The sequence below is a fragment of the Dipodomys merriami genome, unplaced genomic scaffold, assembly GCF_024711535.1.
Source record: "Dipodomys merriami isolate MVZ:Mamm:240054 unplaced genomic scaffold, mDipMer1.0.p SCAF_40, whole genome shotgun sequence".
Lineage (NCBI taxonomy): Eukaryota > Metazoa > Chordata > Mammalia > Rodentia > Heteromyidae > Dipodomys > Dipodomys merriami.
The window spans coordinates 8,210,542-8,233,422 of record NW_027205604.1 but is presented as its reverse complement, the minus strand read 5'-3'; the positions used below and the strand labels follow the sequence as shown (position 1 = coordinate 8,233,422).

Genomic DNA, 22,881 nt, shown 5'->3' with positions numbered 1-22,881 from the left:
ACTTAAGTACATCACTTTTGTATAATTTAAATTAATTGTAATACAGATACAATTTAATTTTGAGGAATGTCATTATAATATTTAGCTCAATATTTAGGGCTATTTTTCTGTGTTGGTGGTTCACACCTATAATCCTAGTTAGTCAGGAGGCTGAGATCTAAGGATCAATGTTCAAAGCCAGCCTGGGCAGAACAATCTGTGAAACTCTTATCTCCAATTAATCCACAGAAAACTGGAAGTGGTGCTGTGACTCAAAAGTGGTAGAATGCTAGCCTTGAGCAGAAGAGCTCAGAGATAGCACCCAGGCCCTGACCCACCGAAAGAAAAAAAAAAAATTCTAATTTTCTGAATTCTCTGCCCCCCTCCCCCAAGTTGTGTGCTTCGAACTCTGGGCCTGGGCGCTGTCCCTCAGCTCTAGGCTAGTGTTCTACCACTTGAGCCACAGTGCCACTTCCAGCTTTTTCTGCTTATGTGGTGCTGAGGAATCGAACCCAGGGCCTCATGCATGCAAGACAAGCACTTTGCCACCACTGAGCTACCTTTCCAGCCCCAACTGTAACTTTATCACATGTGTTTTTATCATGTAGGCATTGGGGCATGCTGGTCTGGAGAAAAAAATTCTCTAGGATTATAGACAGGACTATAATTTGATTGCTTAGATATATGAGAAATATTATTTAAGAAGCTAAGCATTTAATAATAGGATTCTATGTTGAACAAAGAAAAATTGTAAGCTTATATCATCTCAACAGAAAATGGGACTTTTTTTTCTTAGAAAATTCAATTCACCATAGATTTTTTTCCATAGAAAATTCAGTTCACCACATGACTGGTAACATGTATGATCATGGGCACATATTTTGATACATGTATAATGGAATGATGATTAAGTCAGGCTAATTAATATATCATTAGCTCAGATACTTTTATCATTAAGTTAAAGCCAAGTCTTCACTGATTTGAAATAGACATTAACTGTAGCCACCATACATTGCAATAGAATACTAGCACTGATTCTTCCCTTTTGTACTTTTTTTTTTTTTGTCGGATATGGAGCTTGAACTCAGGGCCTGGGCACTGTCCATAAGCCTCTTCACACTCGAGGCTGTTGCTCTACCACTTGAGCCACAGCACCACTTCCGGTTTTCTGAGTGGTTTATTGTAGATAAGAGTCTCACAGACTTTTCTGTTCAGGCTGGCTTTGAACCACAATCCTCAGATTTCAGCCTCCTTAGTAGCTAGTATTACAGGCCTGAGCCACCAGCGCCTGGCACACTTTCCTTTTTAAGAGCTTGATTTGTCTAGATTTCATATACAATTGAAATCATGGCATACTTGTCTCTCTGTGCCTGGCTTCTGTCACTTAGCGTAGTGTTTTCTATGTTTATACATTTCATTGCAAATTCTTAAAGACTGGGAAGTGGCGCTGTAGCTCAAGTGGTAGAGCGCTCGCCTTGAGCTGAAGAGCTGAGGGACAGCGCCCAAGCCCAGAGTTCAAGCCCCATGACTGACAAAAAAAAAAAAAAAAAGACTGAATGGTATTTCAGTGTGTATATATGTATAAATTCATTAATGATGAATTTATTTTTCCCATGTGTATTTTTATGATAATGGTGTGTATTTTTGTGATAGTGGATTTTGTACTTAGAACTTCATGCTTAGTAGATTGGCTCTCTGCCACTTGAACCATACCTCCAGCCTGCTTTTCTGGTTATTTTGGAGATGGAGTGAATTGTTTTAAGATGTGAATTTAGACTGAAACAGTAGAGTGGGTTTTGAAGACCGCTTTCCTGGTTGTTGTTGTTGTTTTTTTTCATGTTGTCTTGCATGGAATGTTCTACTTTGGAGTTATGCATTTGCCTTTTTGCCTTTACCAGGCATTAAACAAGATCCAAAAAGGCAATGCTTAAAAGCAGAGGTAATCTACTCAAGAGAAGCAAACTAGATTTAAACAAATGAAATACTTGTTATTAACTTATTCTCATACCTCTTGGTGATTATTTGGAGTGAGTCACTGGTGCTTGGATCCCTTGGCTTATTCTTAAATATACTGCTGTAGAATCAAAAGCTTCAGTATACATCATATACATATGCTGAAATTTATATTAACCTTTGAAAATAATTCTGGGATATAATAGAAAGAACAGTAAAACAACTACTCAAGCTTAAGAGTAGTGATGCTAGCAATTCATATATGCCAAAGAGAGGCTATAAAGTACTTCTTTAAGCAAAAAGGTAGACATTCTTGGCATAATAGCCATATGCTGAGGTTGCTAAGAGTTATGATAAAAATGAATATTAAGATTGTAGAAAAGCTAAAAGAAGTTCAACTCGAGTTTTGCTTCGTACTCAGACTACAGAAGTTAGGGCCACAGTGAGCAGTAAGTGCTTAGTCAGGATGGAGTTCCCTTGGCCCACACCTGAAATCTTAGCTACTACTCAGTTTACTTTTGACTGTGCTGTCAAAATCCAGTGTCATAAAACTTTGCCTCTATGTTTTCTTCTAAGGTTGTACTTTCAGTTCTTAGGATTTTACCCATTTTGATGAATATTTGGTTATGGTAGAAGATACAGTTTGTACTTCTTTTACATGTAAATATGTTTGGATGAGACAAAGATATTTTTATAGATTAATAGTGGTATTGTGGTTTTATTAAGGAAGTATTATCTAAGATTTTGCTCAAAAATCATACCATGATGAAATTTAGTGGCAGGCTATATAGATGGTTTCTATGTATTTATTTATTATTTATTTATTTGCTGCTGTGGGGCTTGAACTCTGGGCCTGGTCGCTGTCCCTCAGCTCTTCAGATCAGGGTGAGCTCTACCACTTGAGCCACAGCACCACTTCCAGCTTTTTTTTTTTTTTTAACTGCTTGTGTGGTGCTGAGGAATCGAACCCAGGGCCTCATGCATGCAAGGCAAGCACTCTACCACTGAGCCTCCTTCCCAGCTCCGGTTTCTTTTTATTATGTCTCAGAAATTCTAAAATAAGTTTAAAAGAAAGTTGAAGAGGGCTGGGAAGGTGGCTCAGTGGTAGAGCGCTTGCCTTGCATGCATGAGGCCCTGGGTTCGATTCCTCAGCACCACATAAGCAGTTTAAAAAAAAAAGCTGAAAGTGGCGCTGTGGCTCAAGTGGTAGAGCGCTAGCCTTGAGCTGAAGAGCTGAAAGACAGTGCCCAGGCCCAGAGTTCAGGCCCCACGACCGGATCCAAAAAAAAAGAAAGAAAAAAAAAAAGTTGAAGAGCTAAGAGCTATGGCACCTGTAACTTCAGCATTTGGGAAGCTGAAAGAGGATCATAGATTTGAGGCCAGCTTGTGCAAGACTGTCTCAAAAAAAAAAAAAAGATAAAATGCAGCAGGGATTCAGCAGCCAAGAGCAGAAAACAAAAAGCACTTTGTTTTTAAAGATAGCTGTAAAGGTAGTGACTGCATTTTTTTCCTCAAGTACCTGGGTTCTATACTGAGACTGTCCGAGGCTCCAGCTGGCTGGTAGCATCTAGTTTGTAGTCATGTTTAGTGTAGCCACAGGAATGAGCAAAAGAATGACAGGGGAGGCCTCAGCTCAGCCCCACCTTGCATTCAATGACTTGTTGCTTGAGGAATGCATTGTCCAGGTAGATGTGGCACTTCTTGAATGTCAGGGATGACTTAGTTCTTTGGTTGGTTGGCTCAGAGAGATGCGACCTCCTTCCTTTTTCTGTGTGTACGTTTACTAAAACAGCTCAGCCCGGGCCCTTCTTGAGTTCACAGCGCTTTAGTGGTTTCTGTGCTATGAGTCCTTGAGCAAGCTCTAAAATGAAGGGAGAAACATTGACAAAATGACCAAGTTAATGTCATAGTAGGACTACTTTCACCACTTCTTTCCATGTCACAACTAACACAAAGTTGCTCTTGATCATGCTCAGTAGTCAGGCAAGCACTGAGTTCAAAGTGTGGGTAGAATAGCTTTTGTTCGCTTTTTTTTTTTTTTTTTGCTATATATATGTTATTAAAAACAAAATGGTTTTCTATGTGTAAAATTTGGTATGTGAACCTCATGTAGTGTTTGTACAAATAGAAATGGAAGTTATGTCACCAACTTCAGAGACTAGAACTCTCTAAATAAATACCTAAAGATCTACCCTTGTCAGTTATTTCCCAAAACATTATATTATAGAACTTGGATACTGATTTAGGGGTTTTAAAAAGTGAGTTTTCTTTTTGGTATTTTTTAGGAGACCCATGTACAGTATCATCTCAGTTGGAGCTAGAGGAAGCCTTTCGACTTTATGAACTAAACAAGGATTCTGAACTCTTGATTCATGGTAAAAGAGTAATTGTTTCATACTCTTCTGGAGCTATATTTTTAAATAAACTTTTATTGTTGATCAGTTAAAAATATAACCCTGTATCATCTTCTTAATCTATGTGCCTCAGACCAATGATTGTCCTTCAGAAGTTTTCCAAATGCTAGAGAAAGCAAATCAATACATCTTACCATCTATGTTATATTTATGTACCGTCTTGGACTGACATTTAACTACTTAGATGGAGTCTCATGGACTTTTCTGCCAGGGCTGGCATCAAACTGCTGTCTTCCAAGTCTTAACCTCTTGAGTTGCTAAAATTGTCTTGGATATTGACATGTGACCTATTGTTTTGCAGTACATTTAAGAAAATTTGTTATGATCCAAGTAGAGCTTTTTTATTGCCGGGGGGTGGGAGTAGGGTGGGGTGGGGTCAGTCCTGGGGCTTGAACTCAGGGTCTGAGCACTGTCCCTAAAGCTTCTTTTTGCTCAAGGATAGCACTCTAATCACTTGAGCCACAGTTCCACTTCCAGCCTTTTCTGTTTATGTGGTACTGAGGAATCCAACACAGAGCTTTCATGTAAGCTAGGCAAGCTAAGCCACATTCCCAGCCCACCAAGTACAGCTTTAAAAGGTATCTACAAATACCTAGAGAAATGATTGATCAGCGCGTGGTGTGAAAGTGCACTCCTGTAATCCAAACACTCAGAGGGTAGAAGCAGGAAGATCAAAGAGTTCCAGGCCATTCTGGGCTACACAGCAAAAACCTTGTCTGAAAAAACAACAAGAAGGATTGCTTGTTCAGTGTAGAGTGGTTGCTTAGCATGTGCAAGACTAGATTGGATCCTGAGCACTGGAAAAAAAAATAAGGAAAGAAAAATGATTGATGGGTATTAGTCAAATTTAAGTTTTATACTAGATCCCAGGTCTATTTTAATAAGTGTTAAGGATGTAAGTTTTAGCTTTTAACAATATATACCATCAGAAATTGTGTTTCCTATACTCTGTGCTCATATTAAACCATGTCTTTTAGTATATCACAGAATTCAAATAGTTAACTAGATGTCCATAAAAGATCTATTCCTTGTTCTTATAATGAAAAATGGTTTGATTTGCTGTGTTTATAAATGTACAGGTCCTTGCAACAATGAGAAGTACAAGTTGTCATGTCCAAAACGAGCTTTACAACGTCGGTGCGGGGGGGGGGGGGGGTGTGGGAAGGGGGGGTAAGGAGAAGGATTGGGATTGGGGGGGAGGGGGGAGGCTGGGAAGGGATGTGAAGGAGGAGGCTGCAATGCTTGGTAAGAAATGTACGCATTATCCTGCCCATGTAATTGTAACTCCTCTGTACAGTATGTTCACAAATAAAATTAAATTAAAAAAAATAAATATACAGGTCCTAATATAAAGTTAAATTTTTAGATTTTTTTGGCACTATGTCTTTTAGGAACTCTAAGATTTTATATTCTACATTTGTATACATTTTTGTGATTTACTTTTAGTTCATTGTAGCAAAGGCAAGACATCAAAGATTTAAGAAAATCGTTTTAGGACAAAACAAAATCGTTGATTAGTAACAAAGGACTATAATTCATAATTTGAGCTCCCAATGCATTGTTTAAGGAGATAATAGTTTCCATAAAAACTTTTTTTGTATAACCTTGGTAAAATAGATCCCTTCCACAGATACATTGACATAAGAAGCTAAGTACATTGTCCCAAATGAAGAGAAAGTCTGTTTGAAAATTGGGTCAGTTTAATTCAGTACAATACATAAGTTTTAAAAATTGATATTATTAAGGAGTTGTACAAAGGTGTTACAATTCTGTAAGTCAGATGGGTACAATGCTTCTTGGACAATGTCATGCTTTCCTTTGCTTTTCCCCATTTCCCCCTCCTGACTTTGCCTACAAGTTGCATAGTTCATTTTTTACATAGTGTATATTGAATACAATGATTGTATTAATACATATGCTTTTAATATGTTGTCAATTAATTTTAGTTTTTTTCTTTCAGTATTTCCTTGTGTGCCAGAACGTCCTGGAATGCCTTGCCCGGGAGAAGATAGTGAGTGATATTTACTCTCCACCCTGTAGAAAGTTATTCTGTGGCCCAGTAAAAAGATACCAGAAACAAAACTTTTAATTCATTTGATTTTTCCCCCTTTTTTAAAAAAGCTTGATTTACAGTGTATTAGTGATTGCCTAAATTCTAAATCTGCCTAAATTTGCCAGGTGAAATCTGGATAAAATTTTAAGTCATGTGACTTGGAAAGTTTTCAGATCTATGGAAAACTTGAACCCACGCTGAAAACAGCTATCCATGTATCCCTTCCTAGGTAGTTGCTAACATTGTCCCCATTTGCTTGTATCATCTCTGTGCACATTTGCATGCAAATATATACAGAACAAATTTCCTTGTTTTATGTTTAGTTTTGTTATACCACTTGACAATAAGGGATTGACATGGCATCTAGACAGTTCAACAGGAATCCTTAGAAATTGTTAAAAGAAGCAAGGTGCTCACGCCTGTAATCCTAGCAACTCAGGAGGCTGAGATGGCAGTTCAAAGCCAATCAGGCCCGAGAGACTCTTTATCTCCAATAAACCACTCAGAAAACCAGAAGTGGTGCTGTGGGTCCAGTGGTAGAACACTACCTTTGAGCGAAGAGCTCAGAGACAGCAGCACCCAGGCACAGAGTTCAAGCCCCACGACCGACAAAAAACAAAAGAAATTGCTGAAAGAGTTTCAAGGTGGTGGTTGTCAGTGTTTTGATTTGTCTGTGTTTTGTGTTAGTTATGCAAGGGATCAAAACCAAGGTCTTGTCCATACCAGGTAAGCGCTGTATAAGTGAGCCATACCTCCAGCCCAGACATTGTTATTATTAGTGAGATTTGACTGCAGGAGCCAAATTGCTCTTTGTTCTTAGTAATTTAAGTATGTAACTTAAATTTGACCATGAATTACTGCTTTTGATGTATAATTTATTAATTGTGGGAATTAGGCAACTCATTTTCACGTTGGTTTCTATATATCTTTATGACTTTAGAAGGAAAATAGTTATACTTTGAATTAAGTGAAAGTTCAAGGTCATAACTTTTAATGCTGTGTCTCAATACTCTAGAAAAAAGAAAAAATTAAAGAACAATGAGTATTTGTATACAGGGTTAAATAGGTGGGGTGTACAATATAGAAAGATCGGGAAATGCAATGTTGATGCAATCATGAAAGAGATGCCTGTTTTGATCAACTGGTAATGTTTAATTGGGCTGCCAGTGACAGATGGTTAAAGCCATGTCAGCTAGCTTCACAGAACTGTTGGAAACCTAGGGAAAAAATAGGTTTCTTCTTTTTGTCCAGAGCCAGAACTTTGTGAGTTGCCATTGCAGCCCATTTTCTTGATTTCTGAGTTCTAGCTCCATTCAAATCTGATAGAGGTCTATAAGGTACTTCCCAGCTATAATGGAATTTCCAAACTTCTCCTTTTCATGCCCACATTCTTTCTTTGAATGGATTGGTGGAGATTTTGACATTATCTCTCTCAGTAAAATGAATACTGCTGCATTAGGACATTGAGAAAATTTGTTAACCGTTAAACTCAGGTAGTAAGACTTAGATTTTTAAGAGTATTTAAGCTTTGTGAAATCTGTATCCTGCTTCTAAATAATTCTGAAAAAAATAAATACATGATTTTACAAAGAGGAAAGTGATAGACTGAATTGGTAACATAGTTAAAGAATATAGCATTCTTTCAGTTCTTCTATGGGCTTAAAACTTTTTCAAAATAAAAATGTGTGGGACCTTTTTGTTGTTGTTTTTGTGCCAGTCCTGTACTTAGGGCCTAGGTGCTGTCCCTGTACTTTTGTGCTCAAGGCTAGCACTCTACCACTTGAACCACAGTTCCTCTTCCAGCTTTTTGGTGGTTAATTGAAGATCAGAATCTTACAAAGTTTCTCGACCAGGCTGGCTCTGAAGCATGATCCTCAGATCTAAGCATCCTGAGTAGCTAGGATTATAGGTGTAAGCTATCAGCATTAGGCTGGGAAAACTTTTTAAAAGAACAGCAATGGGACTTATTCATTTATATTTCCTGATTTTTATTTTTATCTAATCCCTTGAAGAATCTTTTTTAATTTTTCAGTAATTATGAAGAAATCAGAATTAATTAAATGATTTTTACTTACACTTGCTCTTTTTTCAGTTTTTTTAAAATTATTAAACTTTCAGAATCCATCTACCGCAGAGGTGCACGCCGCTGGAGAAAGCTTTATTGTGCAAATGGCCATACTTTTCAAGCCAAACGCTTTAACCGGGTAAGTTAGTAGGAATACTTATAATTTCCCTTTCTCCTATGAGGAAAGATTAGTCATTAAATCTTACTTTATTTATTTTTTTTGCTGGTCATGGGGCCTGAGCTCTGGGCCTGGGCACTGTCCCTCAGGTCTTCATTTCAAGACTAGCACTCTACCACTTGAGCCACAGCGCCACTTCTGGCTTTTTCTACTTATGTGGTGCTGAGGAATCGAACCCAGGGCCTTATGCATGCAAAACAAGCACTCTACCACTGAGCCACCTTCCCAGCCCAAATCTTATTGTTTTTATTTTATTTTATTTTATTTTGTTTTTGTTTTTTGGGTCCGGTCATGGGGCCTGAACTCTGGGCCTGGGCGCTGTCCCTCAGCTCTTCAGTTCAAGGCTAGCGTCTACCACCTGAGCCACAGCGCCATATCCAGCTTTTTTCTTTTTTCTTATGAGGTGCTGAGGAATTGAACCCAGGGCCTCATGCATGCAAGGCAAGCGCTCTACCACTGAGCCACCTTCCCAACCCCTCTTATTCTTTTTAAAAATAAATACTGAGCCTGCGCTGGTGGCTCATGCCTGTAATCCTAGCTACTCAGGAGGCTGAGATCTGAGGATTCCAGTTCAGAGCCAGCCCAGAAAGTCCCTGAGACTCTTATCTCCAATAAACTACTAGAAAACCGGAAGTGGCACTGTGGCTCAAGCGGTAGAGCGCTCGCCTTGAGCTGAAGAGCACAGGGACAGCACCCAAGCCCAGAGTTCAAGCCCCACGGCTGACATAAATAAATAAATAAATAAATAAATAAAAATAAATAAATACTGAGGCTTTATATCCTTAGCTCATCTAGGATAGTGTACTATATTTTATCCATCAATTTAACCTTTTTTTGTTGTTGTTGTCAGTCGTGGGGCTTGAACTCTGGGCCTGGGCGCTGTCCCTCAGCTCTTCAGCTCAAGGTGAGCGCTCTACCACTTGAGCTACAGCACTACTTCCGGTTTTCTGGTGGTTTATTGGAGATAGGAGTCTCACGGTCTTTCCTGCCTGGGCTGGCTTTGAACCGCGATCCTCAGATCTCAGCCTCCTGAGTAGCTAGGATTACAGGCGTGAGCCACCAGTGCCCGGCCCATCAATTTAACTTTTAACAATAAACTACACTCCTAGCCCCTTTCATTCCTTTTTTTTTTTTTTTTTTTTGGTGAATGTGTGATGGTATGCGAGTTTGAACTGAGCTTGCTGTACTTGTGCTTTACTGTTTGAGTTATGCTTCCAGGGCAGCGTTTTAAAATTTTTAAATTTTTATAGTTATTATAAAGTTGATGTACATAGAGGTTAGAGTTTCATAAGTCGGTAATGAGTACATTTCTTATCTTTTTTTTTTTTTTTTTTTGTCGGTCATGGGGCTTGAACTCTGGGCCTGGGCGCTGTCCCTCAGCTCTTAAGCTTAAGGAGAGTGCTGTACCACTTGAGCCATAGCACCACTTCCGGTTTTCTGAGTGGTTTATTGGAGATAAGAGTCTCAGGACTTTCCTGGACTTTCCTGCCCTGCCCTGGCTGGCTGACTTTGAACAGGCTGGCTTTGAACTGTGATCCTCAGATCTCAGCCTCCTGAGTAGCTAGGATTACAGGCATGAGCCACTAGGGCCAGGAATGAGTACATTTCTTTTTGAACAATATCACCCCTCATGCCTACTTTTTATTTGGAGATGGACTCTAGATAACTTTTCTACCTGGGCTGCTCTCAAACTGTAGTCCTCCAGATCGAAGCTTGGATTACAGCTGTGAGCTACTCACACCTTGTTTTCCTTTCACTCTTAAAATTCTTCAGATTGAATTATTAGTTACATGTTACCCCAGTTAAAGGAATATTGGAATTTTGCTCAGTTGTGTCCTACCATATGAACCATACCTCCAGCCCAGATTTTTACTGGCTGTTTGGAGACAAGTCTCAGGGACTTTTCTGCCTGGACTGACTTTAAATTGTGGTCCTCTGAATCTCAGTCTCCTGAGAAACTAGAATTACAGGCATGAGCCACTATCACCCAATTAGAATATTGTACTTTTAAATATAAGTTAAAGAATCCAGAAAATAAGCCAGGCGCTGGTGGCTCACACCTGTAATCCTAGCTACTCAGGAGGCTGAGATCTGAGGATCGCGGTTCAAAGTCAGCCCAGGCAGGAAAGACCGTGAGACTCCTATCTCCAATAAACCACCAGAAAACCGGAAGTGGCGCTGTAGCTCAAGTGGTAGAGCGCTCGCCTTGAGCTGAAGAGCTGAGGGACAGCGCCCAGGCCCAGAGTTCAAGCCCCATGACCGACAAAACAAAAAAAAAAAAGAATCCAGAAAATTAGCAGACTAGTTTTATTTTGCAAACTGGTTAATCACGCAGTTTAATTTTCGCTGTTTGGCAGTAACAGTAACACTTACCTAACTTTTACTATGTATCAGGCAGTTTTCCAAAAGCTTTATCTATACTGATTCACTTATTCTTTAAAACCTTGTGAAATATACTATATTACTGATGAGGAAAATACAGTATAGGGCAGTTAAGTAACTTGCCCAAAATAACTCAGCTAGTAAGTGGCTGGGCCAGGCTTTGAAAATAGGCAGGCTGTTTTCAGAAGTCCATGTGTTTAACTTCTCCAGAATTGTAAGTCATGGCCTTCATTTTCAAGTCTATAGCAAATGTCATGTCCTTACTTCATTAACAGAAATAAAAATGACCACCTGAGATCCTCAGACTCTTGTTCCCAGTAGCAAAAAGGCTTTGAAAAACGTAGTCCCTTTAGGTATTGCTCTATAGAAAAGCAGAGCTTTGGTTTGATTTCTGAATAGTCTTAGATGGCCATGTGGTTTTCAGAGCTAACTTTTTTTTTGTCGGTCATGGGGCTTGAACTCTGGGCATGAGCGCTGTCCCTCAGTTCTTTAGCTCAAGGCTAGAGCTCTACCACTTGAGCCACAGTGCCACTTCTGGCTTTCTGGTGGTTTATTGGAGATAGTCTTGTAGACTTTGCCCAGGCTGGCTTTGAACTGTGATACTTAGATTTCAGCCTCCTTTGTATCTAGGATTACATATGTGAGCCACTGGCGCCTAGCCCTAACTCACTTTTTCAGTTTTCATTACTGTGAACTTTTTGTGAAGGTGAAAATTTCTTGAGTTTGATAATAGAAAGCAACATGGTTGCAAATATCACTGTCTCTTTAAAATAAGCTATTTTCTGTTTATTTTATTGTCCTTTCTAACATTTAGAAAATTATGTATGAGGAAGTTTTGTCTTGTTTTGCCATGGGCTGGCAATGGATATCATAATGAGGGAAATTGAGCTGGAAAAGAAAGTCATTTATTTTTATAGTATTTTATGAGCAAACTGTTAGAAAATGGTAACAATCCTTTTTTTTGTTAATAAAACACTTGTAAATTACTTTCCTCAGCGTGCTCACTGTGCCATTTGCACAGATCGAATATGGGGACTTGGACGCCAGGGATACAAGTGCATCAACTGCAAACTGCTGGTTCATAAGAAGTGCCACAAGCTGGTCACAATTGAATGTGGGCGGCATTCTCTGCCCCCGGTAAGACACAGTTGACCCTTTTTATTTTCTGGTTATTCTATTTTTTATTTTCAACAAGTCAGATTGGAATATAGTACACATGTATGTTTTCATATATGTTTATATTTTAGATCTAATTTCCACGAATGACGGAAAAAATATCCAGTTAGTCTCTCTGAGCTTGAGTTGCTTCACTTCAAATAATGTTTTCTTTCTTTCTTTCTTTCTTTTTTTTTTTTGGGTCCGGTCGTGGGGCCTGAACTCTGGGCCTGGGCACTGTCCCTCAGCTTTTCAGCTCAAGGCAAGTGCTCTACCGCTTGAGCCACAGCGCCATTTCCGACCTTTTCTTTTTTCTGCTCATGTGGTGCTGAGGAATCGAACCCAGGGCCTCATGTATGCAAGGCAAGCGCTCTACCACTGAGCCACCTTCCCAGCCCCAAATAATGTTTTCTAGGTCCATCCATTCCCTGCAAATGGTACATTTTTTCTAGATCAAGAATGAAATTTTGCTCATTTATCAGAAACTGGGTAGGGCGTCTGGATAATTTTTGTTCATTTATCAGAAACTGGGTAGGGCGTCTGGATAATTTTTGTTCATTAACCTTTTTAACTTTTATGTCTGTATAAAAAGGAAACATGAGAATGGGTAGGACAGTGTGATAAAGCTCCATTTACCAGCACTCAGTTTGAGGTCTGCTGTCAGCTGTACCCCTGCATAGCCTCTCCCTATCTGGTAATTTTTTAAACATATTTCAGTGTATATGCCACTAAAGAATAGAGTCCTAAATATCACTGCAAAACAAATTTCTTACATCAAATATTCATTCAGATAATGGTCAAAATTTCACTTGCCCTTTAACTGTTATAACTTTGTTCTTTGTTCTTTGTTGATTGAAGTCTCTTAGATATATTTCAATTTCCTGATTCCTTCTTCCTAATGCCTTTTTCCCCCCTTATAATTTTATTGTAGAAGAAACAATTGTTTCTTTGTTAAAAGTGCTGAAACATTTTCCTCCCTACATAACATGTTGAGCAATATACTGTTTCCTTTATAAGTAGATGTAGATGTTGGACTAGATTTTTTTTTTTGTCAGTCATTGGGGCTGAACTCTGTGCCTGGGCACTGTCTCTCAGCTCTTCAGCTCAAGGCTAGCATCGTACCACCTAGCTTTTTCTGCTTATGTGGTGCTGAGAAATCGAACCCAGGGCCTCATGCATGCGAGGCAAGCACTCTACCACTGAGCCAACTTCCCAGCCCTGGACTAGATTTTTGTAGTTTGTTTTTTGTTAGTTATGTATGTGACTACTAAGGCACAGGTATTTGAGTGTATCTCCTTATACACACATTTTAATAAAAGTAAGATATGTGCATCCTTTTTCTTTTCCTTTTTTGGTTGTGGGGCTTGAACTCTGGGCCTGGGCACTGTCCCTGAGCTCTTTAGCTCAAGGCAAGCACTCAACTACTTGAGCCACAGCACCACTTCCGGTTTTCTGCTGATTAATTGGAATATACGATACTCAGGAACTTTACTGCCCAGGCTGGCTTTGAACCACAGTCCTCAGATCTCAGCCTCCTGAATAAGCTAGGATTATAGGTGTGAGCCACTGGTGCCTGGCCTGTGCATCCTTTTCTCTAACCCATTATTCTCACTGAGTAATACAACTTACCTTTTTTACATCCATCTATGTCTGTCATCATTGTAGCATAATAGTTTACGATATGTCTCTACCATAATTTATTTAACCAGTTCCCTTCGTTGAATATTTGAGTTGTTTTCTAAAAATTTCCTACATAGAAAATCCTACCTTCTGATAAACCTTTTTTTTTTTTTTTTGGGTCCGGTCGTGGGGCCTGAACTCTGGGCCTGGGCGCTGTCCCTCAGCTCTTCAGCTCAAGGCTAGCGCTCTACCACTTGAGCCACAGCGCCACTTCCGGCTTTTTTCTTTTTGCTTATGTGGTGCTGAGGAATCGAACCCAGGGCCTCAGGCATGCAAGGCAAGCGTTCTACCACTGAGCCACCTTCCCAGCCCCTTCTGATAAATCTTATTCTCAGGGATCTAGGAATTATTAGGCTGAAAGCATTTTTGAAAGATTTTTCTAAATTGTCCTCTAAAATGATTAGACATGTTTATTCATAATATCTTTTTTTTTTAATTCTTTTTTTTTTATTCATAATATCTTCTTTGGACATTTGTGAAAATAGCTATTCCTGGTGGTTCTTTGTTAATAAGGCTAGGTATCTAACTCATTAATTTAGGAATGGGTTCATAGTTAAAAATCCAAGTTTAAGGAAAAACAAAAGGCTAAACATTGCCAAAATAATTTACTGAGATTAATGTAGATAGTCTTGAAATTCTTAGATGATAGGAAAACTTGTGTGTTCGTACATTTAGAAGGAAAGAGGGTCAGAATTAATTATTACATTGATAAGTTAGGATAGAGGTTGACATGTGTAACTGATGGCTGGTATTGGATGATCTTTGAGTTCAAGTTAATGAATTAACAGTTTTGGTTTAGATAAAATTGTTCCTGAGATTTCCCATTTTGGCCCACTGACACCTTTGAGAATATTTTTTTAAAGATGAGAAATCTCCAAAATATCACATATAGTTTGAAGGGTTTATAAATATCTTGGGGTTTGTCTCTGGGTCTCAGTAAAGAATTCACATACTAGAGACCTAGAATGAAGGAGACATAGGTAATACCGAAAAAAACATAATACATAGGAATTTGATTTGGTTTCTAATTGGTGATTTGAAGTTAGTTTAGTGTTTCTTTTCTGTAAAATGTGACTAATGTAACCTCATTCATAGGAATATTGTATAGTTTTATAAAAAATTAAAAATTAGATAAAATTCATCTAAGTTGTGTTTTTTGAAATTTAAATTTTAATGTGCTATGTCCTGTTGAAATACTGTTATTTCCAGATTATTGAGATTTTAAAAGAATGCACTAAGTCATTGTGTCTTTGGAAATGTTCATAGGAACCAATGATGCCAATGGATCAGTCATCCATGCACTCAGACCATGCACAGACAGGTAAGAACCCGGCAGGAATGAGCCAACCATTGCTCATTACAAAGGGCTTTCTTACCCAAGTTGAAAAATATTTTCTTCCCTAATAAAAGTAGGTAAACATATTTTGTGTTAAATTAGTGAAAATATTCTAATATATTTGTCATTTCAAAAAGACACTTACATAAACTTTTTTTTTTCACATACCTTCTTTTTTTAGATCCTTTTAAGTTAAGCAAATCTAGTTTCTTTTGTACAATGAAAAAACGGAAAGCTGATTTGGGGGCCATATTAACTGTTTGAGTAACCTGTTGTTTATTCACAGCCTTATTATGAGAAGTAGAAATCATGTGAAAGATAAAGAAATACAGTATAGGAAATTCTAAACATATGTGAGTAAGTAAAAAAATTAATAGGAACAAAACCTTAAGCATGTATTTGGAAAACAAATTTCTCGATCCACCTGAATCAAGAAAGGAGACCAAAGCCGGGCGCCAGTGGCTCATGCCTGAATTCCTAGCTATTCAGGAGACTGTGATCTTGGGATCACAGTTCAAAGCCAGCCGGGCACGAAAATCCATGAGACTCTTATCTCCAGTAAACCACTAGAAAACCGGAAGTGGCACTGTGGCTCAAGTGGTAGAGCACTTGCCTTGAACTGAAGAGTGCAGGGACAGCACCCCAAGCCGAGTTCAAGCCCTATGACCGACAAAAAACAAAAAAAAAAAAAAGGAAGAAAGGAGACAGAATATTGTCTCTTGGTAATGGAAGAAGCTTGAAAAGCCCAAAGCTCTGGAATGCAGGCCCCCCCCCGCCCCCGCCCAAGTAGCTTTTTGGAGTAGAACCATATCCTCTTAATTTTCAATCATTTGGAAGACCAAGAGGATGAGGAGTGAAAATTACAGGACCTCCATCTTTTTTTTTTTTTTTTAGGACCTCCATCTTATACCTCAGGCATTCTAAATAAATAGGCCTTCAAGAATCGATCTTATGGAGAAAATTGTTTGATTTATAATAAGAGCAATGTTTGAAAAACAGCAAAAATACTTATTAAAAGCAGTACTTGACGTGACTCATGCCTACAATCCTAGCTACTCAGGAGGCTTAGATCTGAGGATCACAATTCAAAGCCAGGCTGGATAGGAAGGTTAACCACAAAAACAACAACAACAACAACAAAAAAACCCCAAAAAAACCCGAAGTGGAGCTGTGGTTAAAGTGGTAAAAGTGCTAGCCTTAAGCTTAAAAAAAAAAAAAAAAAAAAGCTCAAGGACAATGCCCAGGCCCTGAGTTCAAGCCCCAGGACTGGTACAAAACCAAACAAAAAATGGGCAATATTTGTTGTTTTTTTTTTTTTAATTTTTTTTTCTTTTATTTTTCCGGTCATGGGCCCTGAACTCTGGGCCTGGGCGCTGTCCCTCAGCTTTTCAGCTCAAGGCTAGCGCTCTACCACTTGAGCCACAGCGCCACTTCCGGCTTTTTCTTTTTTTGCTTATGTGGTGCTGAGGAATCAAACCCAGGGCCTCACACATGCAAGGCAAGCGCTCTACCACTGAGCCACCTTCCCAGCCCAAAATGGGCAATATTTGACTACCAGGTTAATGCTTATTTTCTTTACCTTACTTCAGTCAAGAGTAAGATCAGGGGCTGGGAAGGTGGCTCAGTGGTAGAGTGCTTGCCTTGCATGCATGAGGCCCTGGGTTCGATTCCTCAGCACCACCTAAGCAGAAAAAGCTGGAAGTGCTGCTGTGCCTCAAGTGGTCCAGTGTTAGCCTTGAGCTGAAGAGCTGAGGGACAGTGCCCAAGCTCAGAGTTTAGACCCCACAACCGACCAAAATAAATAAATAAATAAAATGAAATAAAATATTTAATATTTAAAGAAAAGAGTAAGATCAAACTCATTTATATGTAAATTGTTATTAGTAGGACAACTACCCAGTTTTAAATACTGAAAACTTAATTAGAAGTAGAAACTAAAACAAAAATATCACCATAAGAAAAACACATGTCAGCCGGGTGCCAGTGGCTCACGCCTATAATCCTAGCTACTCCGAGGCTGAGATCTGAGAATCGCGGTTCAAAGCCAGCCCGGGCAGGAAAGACCGTGAGACTCCTATCTCCAATAAACCACCAGAAAACTGGAAGTGGCGCTGTAGCTCAAGTGGTAGAGCGCTCGCCTTGAGCTGAAGAGCTGAGGGACAGCGCCCAAGCCCAGAGTTCAAGCCCCACGACCGACAAAAACAAAACAAAACAAAAAAGAAAAACACATGTCAAATTCACTAATGGATTCTGTTTTTCTCCCCCATTCCTTTGTTTTTAATGTTTGGCATTGGGACTTCTTAGTAATTCCTTACAATCCTTCCAGTCATGAGAGTTTGGACCAAGTTGGTGAAGAAAAAGAGGTAAGATAATTTGTTTTAGTGTATGCTGTGTCACTTTAGTGCTAACTAGACACAACCATTTAGAAATATGATTGACATGATCAGATATTTTTAGATCATAATGGCAAAATAAAGGAATAATTTTAATGAGTCCAGAGTTTCATTCTGATTTAATTTAGTAATGTAGCTTTTAATTTAAATTAGGAAATAGTTTAGTGGGAAAACTTATTTTCATTTTAAGATAGCATAATCAAAAATTATATTTGTATAGTTAAAATATCATTTAGAATACTTCATAATGTTTAAAATATGTCTTCCATTTTTTGGACTAATTACTTATCTGGAATGTAAATTATCGAGTGTCTTAATTGACCTTTTTTTGGGGGGGGGAGGTCCGGTTGTGGGGCCTGAACTCTGGGCCTGGGCGCTGTCCCTCAGCTCTTCAGCTCAAGGCTAGCACTCTACCAATTGAGCCACAGCGCCACTTCCGGCTTTTTTTTTCTGCTTATGTGGTGCTGAGAAATCGAACCCAGGGCCTCAAGCATGCAAGGCAAGCACTCTACCATTTAGCCACCTTCCCAGCCCCTTGATTGACTTTTTCATACAAAGATTTCATCAGCTTTTAAAACAAGAAATTTGTGATACCTTTAAAGCTTGTAAAGGTTGTTTTGTGTCATGCCCTTTGCTCCTATTTTGACTTCTTGGTGGCCACCTTTTCCCAGTTCTAGTTCTGTCACTATTGTTTCCCTGCCCACTCTTCCTTTTTCTTTCCAATATTTGATGGATGTATTAGATTCTGCTCTTCTCTTGACTACTTCTTTAAAAACCCAACTTGTTAGTATGAACAATCTAAAAAAGTACCCAGCTAAAATAATTATCAGTACATAGCCTACATGTGCCTTTTCTTGCTCTCTCTTTCCCTCTCCCTCCTTCTCCCTCCCTCTCTCCCCCACTCCCTCCTTCTCCCTCCCTCTCTCCCCCTCTCCCTCCTTCTCCCCCCTCCTCCTCTTCTCCCTCCTTCTCTCTCTACCTCTCCCTCCTTTCCCTCCTTCTCTCTCCCTCTACCCCTCTCCCTCCCCTCTCTTTCTCCTCCCCCCCCCCATTTTCTCTCTTTGCTTGCTTGCTTGCTTGCTTTCCTGTTCTGGGCCTGGGCACTGTCTCTGAGCTTTTTTTGTTGTTGTTGTTGTTCATTTCTTCGTGAATCTCTGTCCTTCCATCTGACAAGCGACTTTTCTTCTTGAGGAATTGCACTTTGTAGGATATAGAATTCCAGATACTTCCTTTATGGGTGTGTGTGTGTGTGTGTGTGTGTGTGTGTGTGTGTGTGTGTGTGTGTGTGTGTGTGTGTGTGTGTGTGTGTGTGTGTGTGTGTGTGTGTGTGTGTGTGTGTGTGTGTGTGTGTGTGTGTGTGTGTGTGTGTGTGTGTGTGTGTGTGTGTGTGTGTGTGTGTGTGTGTGTGTGTGTGTGTGTGTCCTGGGGCTTGAACTCAAGGCCTGGACACTGTCCTTGAGCCATTCCTCCACTTCCATTTTTGATAGTTTATTGGAGGAAAGAGTCTCATGGATTTCATGTCCAGGCTAGCTACTATCCTTGGGTCTCAGCTCCTGAGTAGCTAGGATTACAGGTGTGAGCCACCAGAACATGGCTTCTTTAGGCCTTAAGAAGATGACATACCCACTGTAACTTGGCTTCTAAGTTTCATTCAGTCTTACAATTATGTCTGGAGGTATTGTGTTTTGTTCCATCTTAAATAGTTTCTACTTAACCATCTTTCTTGATTTATTCAGTACCTTTCTTAACCTGTCTGCTTCTTCTCATCCTTTTGTTTATTATCAAATCATATTATTGTTGTTTCTAATTTTTCCATGTATGAATAGGATCTTGGAAATGTCATTTTTCTTTGGTTTTATTTTCTGTTTTGGGCTGTTTCTTTTTTTTTCTTTTCTGTTTCTTTTTCCTTCCTTCCTTCCTTCCTTCCTTCCTTCCTTCCTTCCTTCCTTCCTTCCTTCCTTCCTTCCTTCCTTCCTTCCTTCCTTCCTTTCTTTCTTTTTCTTTCTTTCTTTTTTCTGGGGCTTGAACTCTGGGCACTGTTCCTGAGCATTTGTGCTTAAGGCTAGCACTCATCACCTTGAACCACAGCTCCAGTTCCAGCTTTTTCTGTGATTAATTGGAGATAAGTGGATTTTCCTGCCTGTGCTGATTTTGAACCGCAGTCCTCAGATCTCAGCTTTCTGGGTAGTTGGGATTTTTTGCATGAGCCACCAGTACCCAGCTGGGCTTAATTTTTCTTAATTTTTTTTTTTCTCAGAATTTGTTATCTACTTTTTCTTTCCTTTTACTTTTTACAGAATTGGGGAAGATGTACTGAGGTTTTAACTGGTGAGCTTCATATTAGCTAAGCAACTAGGCAAACATCTTACTGTTTGGCTATTTCTTGAGCCTGTCTTTCTTTGTCTTTTTTTTTGTGGGGGGTAGGGGAGAGGTATTACTTAATGAGGTCTTGTTATTTAGCCCAGAGTAGTTTTGGACTCCTGAATTCCAGACATTCTCTTGAGTAGATAGGAGTACTAGCACACCTACCACGTACTATAACATCCCCAATAAATGTGTTCTCTCATTAGCTCATAGGCACATAGCAAGCTTGGCAGACTCTTGCATTTTCACATTGTAACTGCTATATTCAGGATGAAAAACAGAACTGTTATTCACAACAACTGTTGCTATCCTATCCATAGGCTTCATTTTCTCTATCAGCAGGACCTCTAGCCTCCCAGCCTTGAAAGTTGGTGTTTTATTTATACAGCTTTATTGCTGTCATACCTGGAACTTACCAGGGCCTTTTTAAACCATTCTTCAACATTCCTCAGATTTTAACTCCCTTGATATTCCAGGTACCACTTTTCTTAAGAGCTTATCCCACCTTTGGAGATTATATGTTTTAGAATGTTGAAAGAATTGGGAACATAAAATATTGTTATATTAAAATCAGTTTTTGTTTTGATGATTTTATTTCAGTTTGATGTGTGTTTCTTTCATATCTTTTACATTTATAGGTGTTTAGAAATATAAAACATAGGCTGTTAGAAATATAAAACAGCTGGGCGCCAGTGGCTCATGCCTATAATCCTAGCTACTCAGGAGGCTAAGATCTGAGGTTCATGGTTCAAAGCCAGCTCGGACAGGAAACTCTTCAGACTCTTATCTCCAAATAACCACCAGAAAACCAGAAGTGGCACTGTGGCTCAAGTTGTAGAGCACTTCCCTTGAGCTGCAGAGCGCAGGAACAGCACACAGTTCAAGCCCCAGAGCTGACCAAAAAAAAAAAAAAAAAAAATACAGTGCAAAACCTTCCATGTATAACTTCTTGATACAAATGTTCTCCACAGGCAATGAACACCAGGGAAAGTGGCAAAGCTTCATCCAGTTTAGGTCTTCAAGATTTTGATTTGCTCCGGGTAATAGGGAGAGGAAGTTATGCCAAAGTACTGTTGGTTCGATTAAAAAAAACAGATCGTATTTATGCAATGAAAGTTGTGAAAAAAGAGCTTGTCAATGATGACGAGGTAAGCACAGCACTGTTTTCCTACTGTTGGCTGTTAAACTCATAGCATATGCAAGGCCCTTGGTTTGATCCACAGTACCACAAAAACTATTGAATTAATTTCAGGGAAGGAATCATTTTTCTTCTAGGGGCCATTTGGATATTTGTAACATTATTTTACAGGCCTAGATTTATTAAATATGGCTTTCTAGGATTGATTTTAATTTTTTTTTTTTTTGCCAGTAACTGGGGCTTGAGCCAACACAGGGCCTCACACTCTCACTTGGTTCTTTTCATTCAAGGCTGATGCTCTGTCTCTTGGCCCATGCCTCCACCCTTTGTTTTGCATGTGTTACTTTTTTTTTTTTTTGGGGGGTCCGGTCGTGTGGCCTGAACTCTGGGCCTGGGCGCTGTCCCTCAGCTCTTCAGCTCAAGGCTAGCACTCTACCACTTGAGCCACAGAGCCACTTCCAGCTTTTTTCTTATGTGGTGCTGAGGAATCGAACCCAGGACCTTGAGCATGCAAGGCAAGTGCTCTACCACTGAGCCGCCTTCCCAGCCCCTGCATGTGTTACTTTTGAGATAGGTTTTTGCTTCATGGCCGGGCCTACCTGGGATGCAGTCCTCCTCCTGTGCGTCTCCATGTTGCTGGAGGATCAGTACTGCCATGGCACCCAGCCATCGTTTGACGTGGAGTCTCAGGAACTATTGTCCAGACTATTCTTAAACTGTTGCCCCCACCCCTCCAGCTCTACCTCTCAAGTGTCCAGCTCTACCTCTCAAGTGATTTGAACCACTATACCTGGTTGATTATTATATATAAAACAAAACAATAATCAAGTCACATTTTTTATCAGGGAAAGTGTAGGGCATTGTAAAAGTTTTCTAAACTGTAAGATTTACTAGTGGAAGTTTTCTCTATACTATATCATTGTTTTGTTCCATTCCTGCCAGTGGGTTTGATGTTTAGCCTAATTAATTAAAGATTCCGTTTGTGATAATTGAATTGCTAAGAAAAAACTTATTGTTCATTTTGATGATTTTATTTTAGTTTAACATGGATTTCTTTTGTGTTTTGAAATAGGATATTGATTGGGTACAGACAGAGAAGCATGTTTTTGAGCAGGCATCCAATCATCCTTTTCTTGTTGGGCTGCATTCTTGCTTTCAGACAGAAAGCAGGTAAAAAAAAAAATGGAGTGATTACTGGGTTTCATACATATTGGAATATTACAAAATGAGTATCTCTCTTACATTATTTCTGAAGTAGAAGTTATGAAGATGGACACAAGAGTATTGTGGTTCCAACTTCCTGCATCTCATATTTGTGATCAGTGATAGCAACATAGCTTTGGATCAGTAATAGGAATAGTGAAACAGAAAAGAAAGGAAAAGGAAAGAAATAGCCAGGTCATAATTATGGCAGTAGAAATCACATCTTTTGAAGATCCTAGGAATTCTGATTTTATGCATTAACATTTCTTCAACTACAGGAGGAAAAACTGAACTTCTTTAAGTAGTAACAGCTGAAGATAAGTGATGTCGCATATACACAGCTGGAGGGGGTGGCATATAGACAGCTGGATGGAGTGGGTGGCTCTGGATTGGTTCTACTTTAGAAGAAGATTTCTGAAGTGTTACTGTGCTTGTTTACTTTCTTGTCTCTTTTGTACTCTAGATAGCTTTTGTTTCTACTGAATTATTGCTATCTTTCTAAATAGAGAGAGCACAGTATAGAGAATGCTTTTTAAATTGTGAATGACTTCTGTAGTTTTAAAATGCAGAGTTGTAATACATAATTTT

General features: G+C 39.2%; 1 protein-coding gene across 4 annotated transcripts in view; it reads left to right on the top strand.

The window, feature by feature from the left end:
* Positions 1–22,881, top strand: part of Prkci (protein kinase C iota) — a 179,779-nt gene that overhangs the window by 135,411 nt on the left and 21,487 nt on the right. For all 4 annotated transcript variants that reach the window (XM_069991915.1, XM_069991913.1, XM_069991914.1 and 1 more), the window contains 8 exons: positions 4,218–4,307; positions 6,307–6,357; positions 8,518–8,603; positions 12,021–12,161; positions 15,126–15,180; positions 17,500–17,558; positions 20,924–21,100; positions 22,163–22,260. In XM_069991915.1, the coding sequence (XP_069848016.1) occupies positions 4,218–4,307; positions 6,307–6,357; positions 8,518–8,603; positions 12,021–12,161; positions 15,126–15,180; positions 17,500–17,558; positions 20,924–21,100; positions 22,163–22,260 (757 nt within the window). The remainder of the gene's footprint in view (positions 1–4,217; positions 4,308–6,306; positions 6,358–8,517; positions 8,604–12,020; positions 12,162–15,125; positions 15,181–17,499; positions 17,559–20,923; positions 21,101–22,162; positions 22,261–22,881) is intronic.